The sequence below is a fragment of the Anomaloglossus baeobatrachus genome, chromosome 9 (assembly GCF_048569485.1).
Source record: "Anomaloglossus baeobatrachus isolate aAnoBae1 chromosome 9, aAnoBae1.hap1, whole genome shotgun sequence".
In the NCBI taxonomy this organism is placed as follows: domain Eukaryota; kingdom Metazoa; phylum Chordata; class Amphibia; order Anura; family Aromobatidae; genus Anomaloglossus; species Anomaloglossus baeobatrachus.
The window spans coordinates 224,990,348-225,011,439 of record NC_134361.1 but is presented as its reverse complement, the minus strand read 5'-3'; the positions used below and the strand labels follow the sequence as shown (position 1 = coordinate 225,011,439).

Below are 21,092 nucleotides of genomic sequence, written 5' to 3'. Positions count from 1 at the left end.
GTGAAGCCCCCTCCATTTATTCTCAAATACTAAGCTGGACTGGAATCGGACCCCCATTCTCTCGTATAGTATATCCTTTAGATCACCCCTTTATAGACTCACTGACTGTTAGGGGTACTTTGCACACTACAACATCGCAGCTGCGATGTCGGTGGGGTCAAATCGAAAGTGACACCACATCCGGCGTCGCAGTCGATATCGTAGTGTGTAAATCCTTTTTGATACGATTAACGAGCGCAAAAGCGTCGTAATCGTATCATTGGTGTAGTGTCTGACATTTTCATAATTTCGCTGCAGCGATGTTACGATGTTGTTCCTCGTTCCTGCGGCAGCGCACATCACTGTGTGAGAAGCCACAGGAGCGAGGAACATCAGCTTACCTGCGTCACCGCGGCTCACGCCGGCTATGGGGAAGGACGGAGGTGGGTGAGATGTTTATGTCCCGCTCATCTCCGCCCCTCCGCTTCTATTGCCCGCCTGCCGTGTGACATCGCTGTGACGCCGCACGACCCGCCCCCTTAGGAAGGAGGCGGGTCGCCGGCCAGAGCGACGTCGCAGGGCAGGTGAGTGCATGTGAAGCTGCCGTAGCGATAATGTTCGCTACGGCAGCAATCACAAGATATCGCTGCTGCGACGGGGGCGGGGACTATCGCGCTCGGCATCGCAAGCATCGGCTTGCGATGTCGTAGTGTGCAAAGTACCCCTTAGGCTATGTGCTCACGGGACAATGTACATGCGGATTTTTCCCGCAGCTATCCATTGTTGCGGGTTCCCAGCATTTTTTGTTGCGGTAAACCTACGGGCCAAGTGCGGAAATACCTGCGGTATTCCCCCATGTATCTCCATAGTGGAGGAGAGGGAATTCCGCAAATATTTCCGCATGAATAATTGACATGCAGTTACGTGCGGCTGCAGGACATCCGCAGCATATTCCGCAGCATTGACACAAACACTCCCCAAATCCCATAGGTTAACATGGGGAGTGTCTATACTTGCTTAAACCTGCGGATTTATCTGGAAAATCTAGAAAATCCGCGGGTACATTGTCCCGTGGGCACATAGCCTAAAGGAAAACTAGATATAAAAATCAGAATAAAAAATCCTATAAATAAATATTCTAGGGGTTTCTCAGGTCAGCCCTTATTCCCCTTCTTTTCTCCCTGTGACACCTGAGCCAAAAACTGACAAATTCTTTGAGCAAGTCTTTATTTTTCTCATTCATTTTTAGACTTCGTGTTTCTTGAATTTAAGGGCAAACACGTAATATAATTTTGGGAGTGGAAGAAAAAAAAATAATCGCATCCAGACAAAACAGATAGAGACATGGAAAAGGTACCAACTACGGGCTGACACCCTCCCGGTATATTGATGGCCATAGCCCCAGGCCTGCAGGTTGTCAGTAATAATCGCCGATAGACCTTTTATAGAACGCGCCCCATATTATAAAGCCCCACGACCTCAGATTAATATTCTGACGTACACATAAAGCACACGGCTAATTAAGAGCAGATGCAGATCTCGGCTCCAACAGAACAGGCATTGATTTACTCAGGACCCGAGTGTGACAAGTAACAATGACTTCTGTCATGTTGGATCAGGGTTAATTAGTAACAGGCAGACGAAAATGTGGATGCTTACGACAAGCAGAGGTAGAAGGGTCTCGCTTCTCCGTACACATGTCGTTTCCCAGGTGCAGGCTAGCCCAATCCTGCTCCTGTCATCCCAGCCAGGATTATTGGGAATGACAGCTAATTTACATTCATTCCTAGGGCGGGGGAGTTTGATTGACGGCTGTCAGTCACTGTGACCACATCTATGAATCCAACCTTTCACATTGCAAGCATTCTCTTAAGAGATGCAGCGCTCCTAACACGGTTCATAAGTGCACGTGGAGGATTGTATTCTCACTCTCTGGAAAGCTTCCCTTGTGTGGACGGCAATGTCTGGGTTGTGGGGGGAATAAGCATACGTATAGGTAAAAGTGACACCCGGTGTGCGCTTTCATATCCTATGCAGCCTAGCCATGGACTGCAGGACAGTATAAAACCTATACAATAAAATGAAAACACAGAAGTGCTCAACTGAGCGTTGGGTCCACCATTTCCGAGCGTTCAGAGTATGAAACCCCAAGAAGTCTATGGATCAGAGATGATGGGCACAGCGCTCAGCAGTGGCTTCTGCACAGTTTAGTGGTGGACTCTAAGACACGTCCCTCACTGATCAAACCTTCTGAATGTCTCTATGAAATGGCAAACGCTTTCTGAAAGTGCAAAAAGTTTTGTCTAGTGTCAAACTTAGAAATAAGAGACCCTCATGGTGACTGGGACTCTTAAAACCCAACCAGTATTGATGGTTTGGCCGACAGCCTAATGTGTAAGTGACCCTCGACAGATGGTGTCAAGGGAGCTACAAGGTCAAGCGTTTCGAATTTTGGACCAACAACTTTTTTGTTCTCTAACAGGTAAGATGACAGAGCTCAGTGATAGAGGAACTAGGAGCTGCTATGTATGGAAGCGTTGTGCGAGATCGAAGCCATCATGTAGCGGATAGCTATGGAGAGAATGTATGATGGACTTCAGAAGTGGACACCTCACCTCTCAGGCATCTATGGAGAATGTATGATGGACTTCAGAAGTGGACCCCTCACCTCTCAGGCATCTATGGAGAGTGTATGATGGACTTCAGAAGTGGACCCCTCACCTCTCAGGCATCTATGGAGAGTGTATGATGGACTTCAGAAGTGGACACCTCACCTCTCAGGCATCTATGGAGAATGTATGATGGACTTCAGAAGTGGACACCTCACCTCTCAGGCATCTATGGAGAGTGCATGATGGACTTCAGAAGTGGACACCTCACCTCTCAGGCATCTATGGAGAGTGTATGATGGACTTCAGAAGTGGACCCCTCACCTCTCAGGCATCTATGGAGAGTGTATGATGGACTTCAGAAGTGGACCCCTCACCTCTCAGGCATCTATGGAGAGTGTATGATGGACTTCAGAAGTGGACACCTCACCTCTCAGATATCTATGGAGAGTGTATGATGGACTTCAGAAGTGGACCCCTCACCTCTCAGGCATCTATGGAGAATGTATGATGGACTTCAGAAGTGGACCCCTCACCTCTCAGGCATCTATGGAGAGTGCATGATGGACTTCAGAAGTGGACACCTCACCTCTCAGATATCTATGGAGAGTGTATGATGGACTTCAGAAGTGGACACCTCACCTCTCAGATATCTATGGAGAGTGTATGATGGACTTCAGAAGTGGACCCCTCACCTCTCAGGCATCTATGGAGAGTGTATGATGGACTTCAGAAGTGGACACCTCACCTCTCAGATATCTATGGAGAGTGTATGATGGACTTCAGAAGTGGACCCCTCACCTCTCAGGCATCTATGGAGAGTGTATGATGGACTTCAGAAGTGGACACCTCACCTCTCAGGCATCTATGGAGAGTGTATGATGGACTTCAGAAGTGGACACCTCACCTCTCAGGCATCTATGGAGAGTGTATGATGGACTTCAGAAGTGGACCCCTCACCTCTCAGATATCTATGGAGAGTGTATGATGGACTTCAGAAGTGGACACCTCACCTCTCAGATATCTATGGAGAGTGTATGATGGACTTCAGAAGTGGACACCTCACCTCTCAGATATCTATGGAGAGTGTATGATGCACTTCAGAAGTGGACACCTCTCCTCTCAGGCATCTATGGAGAGTGTATGATGGACTTCAGAAGTGGACCCCTCACCTCTCAGATATCTATGGAGAGTGTATGATGGACTTCAGAAGTGGACCCCTCACCTCTCAGGCATCTATGGAGAATGTATGATGGACTTCAGAAGTGGACCCCTCACCTCTCAGGCATCTATGGAGAGTGCATGATGGACTTCAGAAGTGGACACCTCACCTCTCAGATATCTATGGAGAGTGTATGATGGACTTCAGAAGTGGACACCTCACCTCTCAGATATCTATGGAGAGTGTATGATGGACTTCAGAAGTGGACCCCTCACCTCTCAGGCATCTATGGAGAGTGTATGATGGACTTCAGAAGTGGACACCTCACCTCTCAGATATCTATGGAGAGTGTATGATGGACTTCAGAAGTGGACCCCTCACCTCTCAGGCATCTATGGAGAGTGTATGATGGACTTCAGAAGTGGACACCTCACCTCTCAGGCATCTATGGAGAGTGTATGATGGACTTCAGAAGTGGACACCTCACCTCTCAGATATCTATGGAGAGTGTATGATGGACTTCAGAAGTGGACCCCTCACCTCTCAGGCATCTATGGAGAATGTATGATGGACTTCAGAAGTGGACCCCTCACCTCTCAGGCATCTATGGAGAGTGCATGATGGACTTCAGAAGTGGACACCTCACCTCTCAGATATCTATGGAGAGTGTATGATGGACTTCAGAAGTGGACACCTCACCTCTCAGATATCTATGGAGAGTGTATGATGGACTTCAGAAGTGGACCCCTCACCTCTCAGGCATCTATGGAGAGTGTATGATGGACTTCAGAAGTGGACACCTCACCTCTCAGATATCTATGGAGAGTGTATGATGGACTTCAGAAGTGGACCCCTCACCTCTCAGGCATCTATGGAGAGTGTATGATGGACTTCAGAAGTGGACACCTCACCTCTCAGGCATCTATGGAGAGTGTATGATGGACTTCAGAAGTGGACACCTCACCTCTCAGGCATCTATGGAGAGTGTATGATGGACTTCAGAAGTGGACCCCTCACCTCTCAGATATCTATGGAGAGTGTATGATGGACTTCAGAAGTGGACACCTCACCTCTCAGATATCTATGGAGAGTGTATGATGGACTTCAGAAGTGGACACCTCACCTCTCAGATATCTATGGAGAGTGTATGATGCACTTCAGAAGTGGACACCTCTCCTCTCAGGCATCTATGGAGAGTGTATGATGGACTTCAGAAGTGGACCCCTCACCTCTCAGGCATCTATGGAGAGTGTATGATGGACTTCAGAAGTGGACACCTCACCTCTCAGGCATCTATGGAGAGAATGTATGATGGACTTCAGAAGTGGACCCCTCACCTCTCAGGCATCTATGGAGAATGTATGATGGACTTCAGAAGTGGACCCCTCACCTCTCAGGCATCTATGGAGAGTGCATGATGGACTTCAGAAGTGGACACCTCACCTCTCAGATATCTATGGAGAGTGTATGATGGACTTCAGAAGTGGACACCTCTCCTCTCAGGCATCTATGGAGAGTGTATGATGGACTTCAGAAGTGGACACCTCGCCTCTCAGATATCTATGGAGAGTGTATGATGGACTTCAGAAGTGGACCCCTCACCTCTCAGGCATCTATGGAGAGTGTATGATGGACTTCAGAAGTGGACACCTCACCTCTCAGGCATCTATGGAGAGTGTATGATGGACTTCAGAAGTGGACACCTCACCTCTCAGGCATCTATGGAGAGTGTATGATGGACTTCAGAAGTGGACCCCTCACCTCTCAGATATCTATGGAGAGTGTATGATGGACTTCAGAAGTGGACCCCTCACCTCTCAGGCATCTATGGAGAGTGTATGATGGACTTCAGAAGTGGACCCCTCACCTCTCAGGCATCTATGGAGAGTGTATGATGGACTTCAGAAGTGGACCCCTCACCTCTCAGGCATCTATGGAGAGTGTATGATGGACTTCAGAAGTGGACACCTCACCTCTCAGGCATCTATGGAGAGTGTATGATGGACTTCAGAAGTGGACACCTCACCTCTCAGACATCTATGGAGAGTGTATGATGGACTTCAGAAGTGGACACCTCACCTCTCAGATATCTATGGAGAGTGTATGATGGACTTCAGAAGTGGACCCCTCACCTCTCAGGCATCTATGGAGAGTGTATGATGGACTTCAGAAGTGGACACCTCACCTCTCAGATATCTATGGAGAGTGTATGATGGACTTCAGAAGTGGACCCCTCACCTCTCAGGCATCTATGGAGAGTGTATGATGGACTTCAGAAGTGGACACCTCACCTCTCAGGCATCTATGGAGAGTGTATGATGGACTTCAGAAGTGGACACCTCACCTCTCAGACATCTATGGAGAGTGTATGATGGACTTCAGAAGTGGACCCCTCACCTCTCAGATATCTATGGAGAGTGTATGATGGACTTCAGAAGTGGACACCTCACCTCTCAGACATCTATGGAGAGTGTATGATGGACTTCAGAAGTGGACCCCTCACCTCTCAGGCATCTATGGAGAGTGTATGATGGACTTCAGAAGTGGACACCTCACATCTCAGGCATCTATGGAGAGTGTATGATGGACTTCAGAAGTGGACACCTCACATCTCAGGCATCTATGGAGAGTGTATGATGGACTTCAGAAGTGGACACCTCACCTCTCAGGCACCTATGGAGAGTGTATGATGGACTTCAGAAGTGGACCCCTCACCTCTCAGGCATCTATGGAGAGTGTATGATGGACTTCAGAAGTGGACACCTCACCTCTCAGATATCTATGGAGAGTGTATGATGGACTTCAGAAGTGGACATCTCACCTCTCAGATATCTATGGAGAGTGTATGATGCACTTCAGAAGTGGACACCTCTCCTCTCAGGCATCTATGGAGAGTGTATGATGGACTTCAGAAGTGGACCCCTCACCTCTCAGGCATCTATGGAGAGTGTATGATGGACTTCAGAAGTGGACACCTCGCCTCTCAGATATCTATGGAGAGTGTATGATGGACTTCAGAAGTGGACCCCTCACCTCTCAGGCATCTATGGAGAGTGTATGATGGACTTCAGAAGTGGACCCCTCACCTCTCAGGCATCTATGGAGAGTGTATGATGGACTTCAGAAGTGGACACCTCACCTCTCAGGCATCTATGGAGAGTGTATGATGGACTTCAGAAGTGGACACCTCACCTCTCAGGCATCTATGGAGAGTGTATGATGGACTTCAGAAGTGGACACCTCACCTCTCAGGCATCTATGGAGAGTGTATGATGGACTTCAGAAGTGGACACCTCACCTCTCAGGCATCTATGGAGAGTGTATGATGGACTTCAGAAGTGGACATCTCACCTCTCAGACATCTATGGAGAGTGTATGATGGACTTCAGAAGTGGACACCTCACCTCTCAGATATCTATGGAGAGTGTATGATGGACTTCAGAAGTGGACCCCTCACCTCTCAGGCATCTATGGAGAGTGTATGATGGACTTCAGAAGTGGACACCTCACCTCTCAGATATCTATGGAGAGTGTATGATGGACTTCAGAAGTGGACCCCTCACCTCTCAGGCATCTATGGAGAGTGTATGATGGACTTCAGAAGTGGACACCTCACCTCTCAGGCATCTATGGAGAGTGTATGATGGACTTCAGAAGTGGACCCCTCACCTCTCAGGCATCTATGGAGAGTGTATGATGGACTTCAGAAGTGGACCCCTCACCTCTCAGGCATCTATGGAGAGTGTATGATGGACTTCAGAAGTGGACACCTCACCTCTCAGGCATCTATGGAGAGTGTATGATGGACTTCAGAAGTGGACACCTCACCTCTCAGACATCTATGGAGAGTTGACCTCCACCTTGCTACGCACCCCAATTTGGGATGTATTCCATCTGTATAGATTTTGGCGTTTGGTGACTGTTCACATTGGGTCATCAGGCTTTGTCCACAGGCTATATATATACTTTATGCAGCATTTGCTTGGACCTGTCCCGCCCACAACCGTGACTCAGTCATGGGTACGGGACTGCAATAGACCAGGTGAGTGCTGCTGAGAGCAGTTCTGTTATTCATGTGTGAGGCCGCATGGCACATTTTATAAAAATATTTTAGTGTAGGACTGCTTCAAATGAGATTTGCCGTGACGTGGCGAAGCAGCTCAAGAAATTGCAATTTTTTGCCAAAAATCTCAAAAAAAAAAAAAAAAAAAAAATTTTTTTATAATGCAGTTTGGAATATTTGATGCCTTAGTGCACATTGGTGCTGGCTCTTTGTTGTATCTATGGAGAGTGTATGATGGATTTCAGAAGTGGACACCTCACCTCTCAGATATCTATGGAGAGTGTATGATGGACTTCAGAAGTGGACACCTCACCTCTCAGATATCTATGGAGAGTGTATGATGGACTTCAGAAGTGGACCCCTCACCTCTCAGGCATCTATGGAGAGTGTATGATGGACTTCAGAAGTGGACCCCTCACCTCTCAGGCATCTATGGAGAGTGTATGATGGACTTCAGAAGTGGACCCCTCACCTCTCAGGCATCTATGGAGAGTGTATGACGGACTTCAGAAGTGGACACCTCACCTCTCAGGCATCTATGGAGAGTGTATGATGGACTTCAGAAGTGGACACCTCACCTCTCAGACATCTATGGAGAGTGTATGATGGATTTCAGAAGTGGACACCTCACCTCTCAGATATCTATGGAGAGTGTATGATGGACTTCAGAAGTGGACACCTCACCTCTCAGGCATCTATGGAGAATGTATGATGGACTTCAGAAGTGGACACCTCACCTCTCAGGCATCTATGGAGAGTGTATGATGGACTTCAGAAGTGGACACCTCACCTCTCAGATATCTATGGAGAGTGTATGATGGACATCAGAAGTGGACACCTCACCTCTCAGATATCTATGGAGAGTGTATGATGGACTTCAGAAGTGGACCCCTCACCTCTCAGGCATCTATGGAGAGTGTATGATGGACTTCAGAAGTGGACACCTCACCTCTCAGGCATCTATGGAGAGTGTATGATGGACTTCAGAAGTGGACACCTCACCTCTCAGACATCTATGGAGAGTGTATGATGGACTTCAGAAGTGGACACCTCACCTCTCAGGCATCTATGGAGAGTGTATGATGGACTTCAGAAGTGGACACCTCACCTCTCAGGCATCTATGGAGAGTGTATGATGGACTTCAGAAGTGGACCACTCACCTCTCAGGCATCTATGGAGAGTGTATGATGGACTTCAGAAGTGGACCCCTCACCTCTCAGGCATCTATGGAGAGTGTATGATGGACTTCAGAAGTGGACACCTCACCTCTCAGATATCTATGGAGAGTGTATGATGGACATCAGAAGTGGACACCTCACCTCTCAGATATCTATGGAGAGTGTATGATGGACTTCAGAAGTGGACACCTCACCTCTCAGGCATCTATGGAGAGTGTATGATGGACTTCAGAAGTGGACACCTCACCTCTCAGGCATCTATGGAGAATGTATGATGGACTTCAGAAGTGGACACCTCACCTCTCAGATATCTATGGAGAGTGTATGATGGACTTCAGAAGTGGACACCTCACCTCTCAGGCATCTATGGAGAGTGTATGATGGACTTCAGAAGTGGACACCTCACCTCTCAGACATCTATGGAGAGTGTATGATGGACTTCAGAAGTGGACACCTCACCTCTCAGGCATCTATGGAGAGTGTATGATGGACTTCAGAAGTGGACACCTCACCTCTCAGGCATCTATGGAGAGTGTATGATGGACTTCAGAAGTGGACCCCTCACCTCTCAGGCATCTATGGAGAGTGTATGATGGACTTCAGAAGTGGACCCCTCACCTCTCAGGCATCTATGGAGAGTGTATGATGGACTTCAGAAGTGGACCCCTCACCTCTCAGGCATCTATGGAGAGTGTATGATGGACTTCAGAAGTGGACACCTCACCTCTCAGGCATCTATGGAGAGTGTATGATGGACTTCAGAAGTGGACACCTCACCTCTCAGACATCTATGGAGAGTTGACCTCCACCTTGCTACGCACCCCAATTTGGGATGTATTCCATCTGTATAGATTTTGGCGTTTGGTGACTGTTCACATTGGGTCATCAGGCTTTGTCCACAGGCTATATATATACTTTATGCAGCATTTGCTTGGACCTGTCCCGCCCACAACCGTGACTCAGTCATGGGTACGGGACTGCAATAGACCAGGTTAGTGCTGCTGAGAGCAGTTCTGTTATTCATGTGTGAGGCCGCATGGCACATTTTATAAAAATATTTTAGTGTAGGACTGCTTCAAATGAGATTTGCCGTGACGTGGCGAAGCAGCTCAAGAAATTGCAATTTTTTGCCAAAAATCTCAAAAAAAAAAAAAAAAAAAAAATTTTTTTATAATGCAGTTTGGAATATTTGATGCCTTAGTGCACATTGGTGCTGGCTCTTTGTTGTATCTATGGAGAGTGTATGATGGATTTCAGAAGTGGACACCTCACCTCTCAGATATCTATGGAGAGTGTATGATGGACTTCAGAAGTGGACACCTCACCTCTCAGGCATCTATGGAGAATGTATGATGGACTTCAGAAGTGGACACCTCTCCTCTCAGGCATCTATGGAGAGTGTATGATGGACTTCAGAAGTGGACACCTCACCTCTCAGATATCTATGGAGAGTGTATGATGGACTTCAGAAGTGGACACCTCACCTCTCAGGCATCTATGGAGAATGTATGATGGACTTCAGAAGTGGACACCTCACCTCTCAGGCATCTATGGAGAGTGTATGATGGACTTCAGAAGTGGACACCTCACCTCTCAGGCATCTATGGAGAGTGTATGATGGACTTCAGAAGTGGACACCTCACCTCTCAGACATCTATGGAGAGCTTACCACCATATGTCTCCCTTTGAGGTTGTGCAATCTGACAGTGCGACCCGTCGGATCAGAAAACATTTCACCTCTGTACTAGAGGAAAACATCCCAACTGTATAGGTGGAAAATATATAGTGAATCTTCTCCCTTTTTGATCCCAAAACTTACTGTTTCTCTCTGGATGATATACATTATCCCTAAGAGATCACTCGTGTAAAATCCAGATTGTGGGTTCATTTCACAGATATATTTTCATGGTAACTATTACCACTGATTTATACAGACGTGATCAGTGGTGGTTATTTTTCTCCTGAGTTCTCAACTCCTTGCTATCTGAAGCCCATAAACCTACTGTTGTAAATGTCCACCGGTATTTACGAGAATTACTTACATATATCTCTACATCAGGACCTAGCAAAAATGTCTATGAAGAAGACAGACGATCGGCAGAAACTGCTAGTCAGGAAAATATTGTGACATGCAAAAAAAGCTCTGAGGACCACCAGTGCCAGAGATCTCACACACAAGCATAAAAAAAGATCATACTACTCAATCATTACTATTAAATATTTGAGGAGCACTAATTTGGGGTTTAGTCCTTTGCAGAAGTCTGGGGATGGATTTGGGTGGGACGACTGCCCACTGACGCCATACGTACACGGATCTGACCATGTGGCCAGCTGTCTGACACCCCATTAGCCTTCCTGCGGTGGGCTGTTTACCGAGAGGAGGTTAGTGGTAACGATGGCTCCTCTATAATTATGGCCATCTCTGTGGTCACCGCTAGACAAAATCATCCATTGTAATGAGTCCATCTACAAACGGTGCAAAGTTCAGGGTTGCAAGTCACAGAGCGGCTCGTGTCACCGCCCATCCTAATAAAGATTACTGATAAATCAGTAGGGAAATTAATGTTTACTAAATAGTTTTTTTTATTGTCACTCCCATCATGCTTTAGGGTGAAAAACATTTTTTAAATTCCCTTTATATTGGGAGAAGGGATTGCACTTTATATGAGCTGCCAGGAAGGGTGGGGCGAGGACGGTGACAACGGCTCGGAGCGCACAGATTTTCTCACCATTTTTAAAAACTTTCTTCAGATTTACAGTAAAAGTGATTCTTCGGTTGGTAACATCATAGAGGATGGACTCTTGACACCCCCAGCTGACGAGCTCAGACCTTCTACAGCAAATGTGACTAATGTGCAATACCAGGCATACTAAAATTATAGAGCTGTGCCTTGTAATGAAGGGGATATGCCAATAGCTGGAGCACTGCTGCTCTATTAAACAGTTGATTTGGCAGTGGTCTAGAGATTTAGGCCCCCACCGATGGCCTATAGAAAGGGCAAACCATCAAATAAAATATAATGCCCCTATCAGTACCCGGTCTCTCTCTTTCTTGTGTCTGTAAGCACTTAGTCTCTGTTCAGAACTCGGTCACCTAATTATATCTAGTGTAAACCTGTAAATATTAGACAGGGAGGAGGGGGATGCAGCTGCAGCTTCTCATCCAATGTTTCCATGATTACAGGGGAGAGGGCAGCAGCAGGGGAGAGAGCAGCACCAGGGGAGAGGGCAGCACCACAGAAGAGAGGAGCACCAGGGGACAGGGCAGTACCAGGGGACAGAGGAGCACCAGGGGAGAGAGCAGCACCAGGGGACAGAGGAGCACCAGGGGAGAGGGCAGCAGCAGGGGACAGAGGAGCACCAGGGGAGAGAGCAGCAACAGGGGACAGAGGAGCACCAGGGGAGAGAGCAGCACCAGGGGAGAGAGCAGCACCAGGGGAGAGGGCAGCACCAGGGGACAGAGGAGCACCAGGGGAGAGAGGAGCACCAGGGGAGAGAGAAGCACCAGGGGAGAGAGCAGCACCAGGGGACAGAGGAGCACCAGAGGACAGAGGAGCACCAGGGGACAGAGAAGCACCAGAGGATAGAGGAGCACCGGGGGAGAGGGCAGCTCCGGGGGAGAGGGCAGCACCGGGGGAGAGGGCAGCACCGGGGGAGAGAGGATCACCAGGGGAGAGAGGATCACCAGGGGAGAGAGAAGCACCAGGGAAGAGAGGAGCACCAGGGGAGAGAGAAGCACCAGGGGAGAGAAAAGCACCAGGGGAAAGTGGAGCACCAGGGGAGAGAGAAGCACCAGGGGAGAGAGGAGCACCAGGGGAAAGTGGAGCACCAGGGGAGAGAGAAGCACCAGGGGAGAGGGCAGCACCAGGGGAGAGAGGATCACCAGGGGAGAGAGGATCACCAGGGGAGAGACAAGCACCAGGGGAGAGACAAGCACCAGGGGAGAGACAAGCACCAGGGGAGAGAGAAGCACAAGGGGAAAGTGGAGCACCAGGGGAGAGAGAAGCACCAGGGGAGAGAGGAGCACCAGGGGAGAGAGGAGCACCAGGGGAAAGTGGAGCACCAGGGGAGAGAGAAGCACCAGGGGAGAGAGGAGCACCAGGGGAGAGAGGAGCACCAGGGGAGAGAGAAGCACCAGGGGAGAGAGAGGAGCACCAGGGGAGAGAGGAGCACCAGGGGAGAGAGAAGCACCAGGGGAGAGAGAAGCACCAGGGGAAAGTGGAGCACCAGGGGAGAGAGAAGCACCAGGGGAGAGAGAAGCACCAGGGTACAGAGGAGCACCAGGTGAGAGGGCAGCACCAGGAGAGAGAGGAGCACCAGGGGAGAGGGCAGCACCAGGGGAGAGAAGAGCAACACGGGAGAGGGCAGCAGCAGGGCACAGAGGAGCACCAGGTGAGAGGGAAGCACCAGGGGAGAGAGCAGCACCAGGGTACAGAGGAGCACCAGGGTACAGAGGAGCACCAGGGGAGAGAGGAGCACCAGGGGACAGGGAAGCAGCAGGGGAGAGAGGAGCATCAGGGGAGAGAGGAGCACCAGGGGACAGAGGAGCACCAGAGGAGACATCTGACTGTCTCAGAGCACATTTCTTACACCACATCAGGAAGAGCCCAGTTAGCTAGTATGGGAAGAAACTGTACATTTTCAGCAATCAAAAAGAAAAGAAATGACATCATGCAATAATATAATACACATCTACAGCTGAATAACTATTTTCCAACAATTTCAATTATCAGCTGAAATAAAAGCACGTAGGAAAGCCCTCATTAAAGCACAACCGTCATTTTAATTATTTCATAAATCAATGGTACACAAGAAAATAAGCAGCTTTGTAATATATCTTATCAGAGAAATGTGTGTCTTTCTCTGCCAGAATTGATCAGTCATTATCAAAATCCTCAATTCTGAGGTTAGCTCTGTATTCAGTGAAGACTTCCCCATTACTGAGATAGCAGTTGTTACTGATGAGATTCTATGATGGGAGAAAAGGAGGAGCTAGAGGCATAGCTCCGCCCCCTCCTCTATCTACATAGAATCTCATCAGCACCAACTGCCATCTCCTATCTCAATAATGGGAAAGTCTTCACTTAATACAGATTTAGCCTCAGAATTGAGGATTTTGATACTGACTGATCAATTCCTGCAGAGAAAGACACAGATTTCTCTGATAAGATACATTATGCAGTTGCTTATTTTCATGTGTACTATTGATTTATGAAAGAAAAATTAAAATGCCGATTACGCTTTAAAGTTCTGCTTTCTCACATTTTTCTATTGCTACGTCTTACATCCCAAGTCTGATTCCTCTAGGAAGAGCCATGCACTCCTGACCTGGAGGAAAGTTATGAACTTGAGGACAAAAACTTTTATTTTCACAAAAATAAATTTCGAAATAATTCCAAAGTGACAGAGACCTCTGAAGATTGCTCGACGCGCCAGCGACCGTAGCAGCGCTCTGTGCTCTATCATGTCCACAACAAAGCACGTTGCCTTGCTACAACTGTCTGATATTTGGAACTTGGATCCCAAAATGTGTTGCTCCCATTATTGTTTTTTTCCATTCCAAGGACAAGTTTAGGCTCCTGCATACCACAACCATGAAGTCACAGATCTCCATCCACATTAGCGGTTTTTGCTTTATTGATTTAACCCTTTCCTTATTACATGGAAAGCAGAATGGAAAAATGATCACGGAGACGTCATAAACCTTCTCCGGAGGACCCTTTGTGTGTTAGAACTTGCCTTTCCATATAACATTATCCATGCGGAGATTAACATTTATGAGTCGTAATATTTAAGGTTGCGGTATCCTGGGGGTGATATCCTCATAACTTGGATTTTAGCTTTTACAACATCGGTGATCAACACATGAATTTATGTTACAAGTGAAAATCTCACACTGGAAGAGCCAGCAATCTGTGGATTACATAGAGAGCGCAGTCATTTCAATTAGGACTGTGTTATGTTCCATTTTTCCTCTGGGGGCGCTGTAGGGAAATCATACACTTATCTATCAAAGGCATTCTGGAATCAGCTCATCCTAAAAAAAAAAAATATTTGGTCTAAAGTGGACAAGTAAATGATGTGCAATTGAATTTCCTACATCCCCCAGAGCTTATCATTAGGATATTGTCACGGTTCTGATGCGCAGAGCATCTTGTGTTGATATGTTCTGCCATGCTCTCCTGCTGAGCCTGTTCTTGCTGTTCCATCATGCAGAGCCTTTTGCAGGTTGGATGCTCTGCTGTTTGTCTTTTATCACCTCAGGACGGGTTGACTCTCTGCTCTGGGTTCTACACTGGTCTTGGGAGGTGCCTGCTCCTCGTTCCGGGTGATTTGCTCTGCTTCATTAGGGAGCATGCTCGTCCAGAACATTGCCAGTCATACTTTCTGGTTACAGTAGTTCTCTCAGCTCCTGTAGTGTTTAGTGATCTGACCTTGGCTCTCGACTGATGCTTACTATTCGCTGCCTGTCTCCCTCTTCTTGTCGTTACCTTCCGGCTTCTGACCTTGGTTCTCCTCCTGACCACGTCCCCACCTTCTCCCTGTATGCTGTACATACTCTCCTGGAATCCTGACCCTCTGCTTGTATCTGGACCTTGTCTTTGTCCGCTCCCAGTGTTCTGTCGCTATCTCCTGAAATCCTGACCCTCGGCTTCTATCTTGACCTCTTCTCTGTCTTCCCTCGGTGTCCTGTCGCTACCTCCTGGCTTCTGACCTCGGCTTGTATCTTGACCTCTTCCCTGTCTTCCCCCGGTGTCCTGTTGCTACCTCCTGGCTTCTGACCTCTGCTTGTATCTTGACCTCATCCCTGTCTTCTCCCAGTGTCCTGTTGCTACCTCCTGGCTTCTGACCTCGGCTTGTATCTTGACCTCTTCCCTGTCTTCCCCCGGTGTCCTGTTGCTATCTCCTGGCTTCTGACCTCTGCTTGTATCTTGACCTTGTCCCTGTCTTCTCCCAGTGTCCTGTTGCTACCTCCTGGCTTCTGACCTCGGCTTGTATCTTGACCTCTTCCCTGCCTTCTCCCGGTGTCTTGTCGCTACCTCCTGGCTTCTGACCTCTGCTTGTATCTTGACCTCGTCCCTGTCTTCTCCCAGTGTCCTGTTGCTACCTCCTGGCTTCTGACCTCAGCTTGTATCTTGACCTCGTCTCGGTCTTTTCTCAGTATTCTGTTGCTATCTCCTAGCTTCTGACCTCGGCTTGTATCTTGACCTCGTCCCTGTCTTTTCCCAGTGTCCTGTCGCTACCTCCTGGCTTCTGACCTCGGCTTGTATCTTGACCTCGTCCCTGTCTTTTCCCAGTGTCGTGTCGCTACCTCTTGGCTTCTGACCTCGGCTTGTCTGTTACCTCTCCATTCCATTCACGCAAGTAGTGTTTAGCGCCACCTTGTGACGAGCATCACAGATATAATCACACAAAACAGTAAATGACTCCTATTATAGTAAAACCCATTACCAAGTGGCCCAGAACTTGCACAAAACCACAAACGTAAAAAAAAATTATGGCACCTCACAAGACGGAGCGGACGTGGTAACATTAGAATAAATCATGAGGGTTTTTTTCTCACATAATCCAGCATATTTTATCAGTGGCTCATCAGTGCTGAATTAGTAGGAATTTTGTGCGTTTTTAGTATACTAATATCTTCCCCTGCTCATCTCTCCCTCCCCCGAGTCCACACAAAGCTCACTTATAACGTCTCCCACATACTAAAAAGAGAAGACGTCTTATTTAGGATAAACACCGCACAGGAGGTTTCCGTGAAACATGAGGGGTTTTTTTTTTCTTCCAGAAATGTCTAAAAGTCCTTTTGTTTTGCTTAAGAAAGTGAATGCACATGTGCCGAGAATCTGTAAAAACCATCTCCATCTTGTTTGACCATCCATAAAAAATACTTTTATTTGGTTCCTGTGGTTTACAAAAAGGAAAAAAAAAATCCTCTCCATACGGAAAATTGGAATAGTTGTGAACAATGTCTGAATTCTTCTGGTATTTTCTTTAGCTATTAAAAGGTATCACTGCAAGACTGTTTTTCTGTCTTTCTTACTCGCTAGCACGATTTTTCTTCTGTTATGTCAATGATGCTCAGTATATCAAGAATGTTTGTGCCATTGTTGGGGGCCGTTACATTGTAGAGAAAATATTAAACATGTAACTATCCCTTAGGGAAAGTATGGTTTATAGAAAAGTCATACCTGCGAGATCTTCCTTGGAGGAGACCAGACGAGGAGAACTGTTTCCTGGCTCGATCCTTAAGGAAAGTCTAAAAGACAAGCGAAAAATGGTGATATAGAAGAATAGACAGAATCACAAACTGAAGGCGTTAATATTGTATGATGGTCTGTAATATTTTATTATTTCACCTCACCAGGATACCATTTACAGCCGTAAAAGAGCTAAATATTGAAATTCTATTTTCACCACAAGGGGGCGCTCACAAATTATTACTGCGCCATTGCTCCCCATGCAGGGAGCTCCCCCTAGTATTGACAGCAGAAGATTTAAAGAGGACCTGACCGGTTTCTTCTCCTGCTGTCACACGGGGCTTTGCACAAACTTCGCCGGCTGTCATGGTGGAGTTGGGCACTGTTCAGATTGCAGATTCTGACACTGCGCCTAATGGTTTCTCTGGTGTCGGAGATCAACACAGGCAGACTCGGACGCAGACATACTGTGTGCCGATTCATAGGTAGGCTAGCAAGAGTTAATCTCTACCGTCTGGTTGCTCCTTTGGTCACATGTTGTGGAGAGGCCTATCACATCTGCTCGCCTCCTATTTATGCTGGTTAAAATTAGTGCATAGAGGAAAACGGGTATATGCCGTGCTAAAAAACCACTGGTATCAGGATAATGAAAAGATTTTCTTTTTTATTTCAGCAAACGCGTTTCAGAGACAAGGACCGTCTCCTTCTTCAGGGAAAAAGAAATCATCATTTATGCTGGTTGAAACCTTCCACCCATGCCAGCTATAGTTTGTTCTATGTTGATCTGTGAGGTGTGGTGTCCCAGACTGTCTGATGAAAGTTGTGCTCTTTGCTTTTTGCAGTTGTGAAGTTTACCCCCTGTTTTGTAGCTTCCTTCTTGCTCCTGTTTTTCCTCCTGATTCGCTTAATGTCTTATCCTATGTGTGCCGTGTGACTGAGTTTTAGTTTTATCTTGTCTGTCTTTTGTGGGTTTCATCACACCCCTGTCCCATCCCTCCCCGGGGGGAATTAGATCAGGACTGGAAGGAGACTCACGCGTCTCCACCATCAAAAGTATCCCTGAGATTAGAGATGGCATAGGACCCACCTAAGCTTGAGAGACAGCTTAGGAGCCCCGGTTACCTGCTATCCCATAGTCATCGTGACACTTCACTAATCTAAGTTACTAAATACTTGCATTCTCCTAAAATAAAAGTTCTGGAGAATTTTTTCCTCATTACCGTCCTTACTGTTATTTCTCCTGGAAATCATAATAATAATCTTTATTTCTATAGCGCCAACATATTCCGCAGCGCTTTACAATTCAGGAGGATCATAGACAAACAAGTAACAGTTATAGAAAATACAATAATTAGAGGGAAAAAAAAGACAACCTTGCTCGTGAGAGCTTACAATCTACAATGAGATATGGGGGACAAGGTACAAGTGCTTATTTACAATGACAATCCAGCCATCTCAAGGAAATAGGGGATAGATAATGGCTTCCTGGACCAGTCAGCCAGAGCCTTGAGATGCATTTGGGTGCCATGGAGTTTGACGTGGGGTTATGTTCTGAGAAGGCTTGGAGGGACTAGGTGAATTTAGTTTGGCTAGGGAGTGTGATAGGCCGTCCTAAAAAGATGAGTTTTTAGGGTGAGTCTGAAGCTGAGTAAGTTTTGATTCATCCTAGCTTCTTGGGGTAGAGCGTTCCAGAGGATTGGTGCAGCTCGGAAGAAGTCTTGGATCCAGGAGTGGGAGGTTCGAATTAGTGTGGATGTTAGTCGAAAGTCATTTGCAGAGCGTAGAGAACGGTTGGGGTGATAGACAGAGATGAGGGCGGAGAGATAGGGGGGTGCAGAACTGTTGAGAAAATGGGGAGGTGATAGACAGAGAGGAGGGTGGAGATGTAGGGGGTGCCGCACTGTGGAGAGCTTTGTGGTGATAGACAGAGACGAGGGAGGAGATGTAGGGGGTGCTGCACTGTGGAGAGCTTTGTGGTGACAGAGAGGAGGGTGGAGATGTAGGGGGTGCTGCACTGTGGAGAGCTTTGTGGTGATAGACAGAGATGAGGGAGGAGATGTAGGGGGTGCCGCACTGTGGAGAGCTTTGTGGTGATAGACAGAGAGGAGGGAGGAGATGTAGGGTGGTGCAGAACTGTGGAGAAGACGGGGAGGTGATAGACAGAGAGGAGGGTGGAGATGTAGGGGGTGCCGCACTGTGGAGAAGACGGGGAGGTGATAGACTGAGAGGAGGGTGGAGATGTAGGGGGGTGCCGCACTGTGGAGAGCTTTGTGGTGATAGACAGAGAGGAGGGTGGAGATGTAGGGGGGGTGCAGCACTGTGGAGAGCTTTGTGGTGATAGACAGAGAGGAGGGAGGAGATGTAGGGGGTGCAGAACTGTGGAGAAGACGGGGAGGTGATAGACAGAGAGGAGGGTGGAGATGTAGGGGGTGCCGCACTGTGGAGAGCTTTGTGGTGATAGACAGAGAGGAGGGTGGAGATGTAGGGGGTGCAGCACTGTGGAGAAGACGGGGAGGTGATAGACTGAGAGGAGGGTGGAGATGTAGGGGGTGCCGCACTGTGGAGAGCTTTGTGGTGATAGAGATGAGGGTGGAGATGTAGGGGGTGCCGCACTGTGGAGAGCTTTGTGGTGATAGACAGAGAGGAGGGTGGAGATGTAGGGGGTGCTGCACTGTGGAGAGCTTTGTGGTGATAGACAGAGAGGAGGGTGGAGATGTAGGGGGTGCCGCACTGTGGAGAGCTTTGTGGGTGAGAACAAGCAGTTTGAATTGGATCCTATAATATATGGGCAGCCAGTGCAATGACTGGCACAGAGCAGAGGCATCCGAGTAGCGGTTAGCCAGATAGGTGACCCTGGCTGCTGCATTAAGGATGGACTGTAGAGGAGAGAGTCTAGTTAGGGGGAGACCAATTAATAGAAAGTTATGGCCCTGTCACACGCAGCGAGATCGCCAATGAGATTGTTGCTGAGTCACAGTTTCTGTGACGCAGTAACGATCTCGCCAGCGATCTCGTTGTGTGTGACACCTACCAGCAATCAGCCCCTGCTGTGAGATCGCTAGTCGTTGCCGAATGGTCTGGACCATTTTCGCTGTGTTTGACACCTACCAACGTCCTCCTAACAGGGTCCCAACGCCCGTCGCTCATTGTTACTGTGTCGTTGGTAAGGTCTGACTGGATGACATCTCACCAGCGACCTTCCAGCGCCAGCGACTTACCAGCGATCCCTATCAGGTCGTATTGTTGTCGGGATCGCGGGTAAGTCGTTGTGTGTGACTGGGCCTTTACAGTAGTCAAGTCGGGAGTGGAGCAGGGCCACGGTGAGGGTTTTTTGTCGCTTCCATTGTGAGAAAGGGGCGGATTCTAGAGATGTTCTTGAGGTGCAAGCGGCAGGAGCGGGCCAGAGATTGTATGTGGGAGGTGAAGGAGAGATCTATCTATCTATCCCTCTATCTATATATATATATATATATATATATATATATATATATAAATAAAAAAAATGGGCGCTAACATGCTTCTTTTCAAGAGGGTTTACTACACAGTCTGATACTGGCAGCATTGATTGGCCACTGTTTATGGACGCACCTCCAATTAGTAGCGCCCAGTTGATAATTTATACATTTCTAGGAGGCATAACTGAGGAATGTAAAAAAACAAACAAATCCTCCAGAAGTATAAAAAGAAGCTTTTTTTAAAGGGAATTTGTAATTTGAAAATATTAGTTTTGGATTGATGTAAAATATAACTATAGCTACAAGTCACATAATATACACCATACTGTTAGCAAAGCGACTAGGAAAACCAAGGAGAAGATGAGCTGATGTGTCTGGAAGGTGCATGTCTAGCGCCGTCACGCTGGGAATTGTACTTTTGCAACAGCTGCAAAGACGATTGAT

General features: G+C 47.6%; 1 protein-coding gene across 8 annotated transcripts in view; it reads right to left on the bottom strand.

Moving 5' to 3' along the window:
* The window catches only part of RALGPS1 (Ral GEF with PH domain and SH3 binding motif 1), a 531,171-nt gene that overhangs the window by 55,217 nt on the left and 454,862 nt on the right, over positions 1-21,092 (bottom strand). For all 8 annotated transcript variants that reach the window (XM_075324643.1, XM_075324647.1, XM_075324648.1 and 5 more), the window contains one exon: positions 17,185-17,252. In XM_075324643.1, the coding sequence (XP_075180758.1) occupies positions 17,185-17,252 (68 nt within the window). The remainder of the gene's footprint in view (positions 1-17,184; positions 17,253-21,092) is intronic.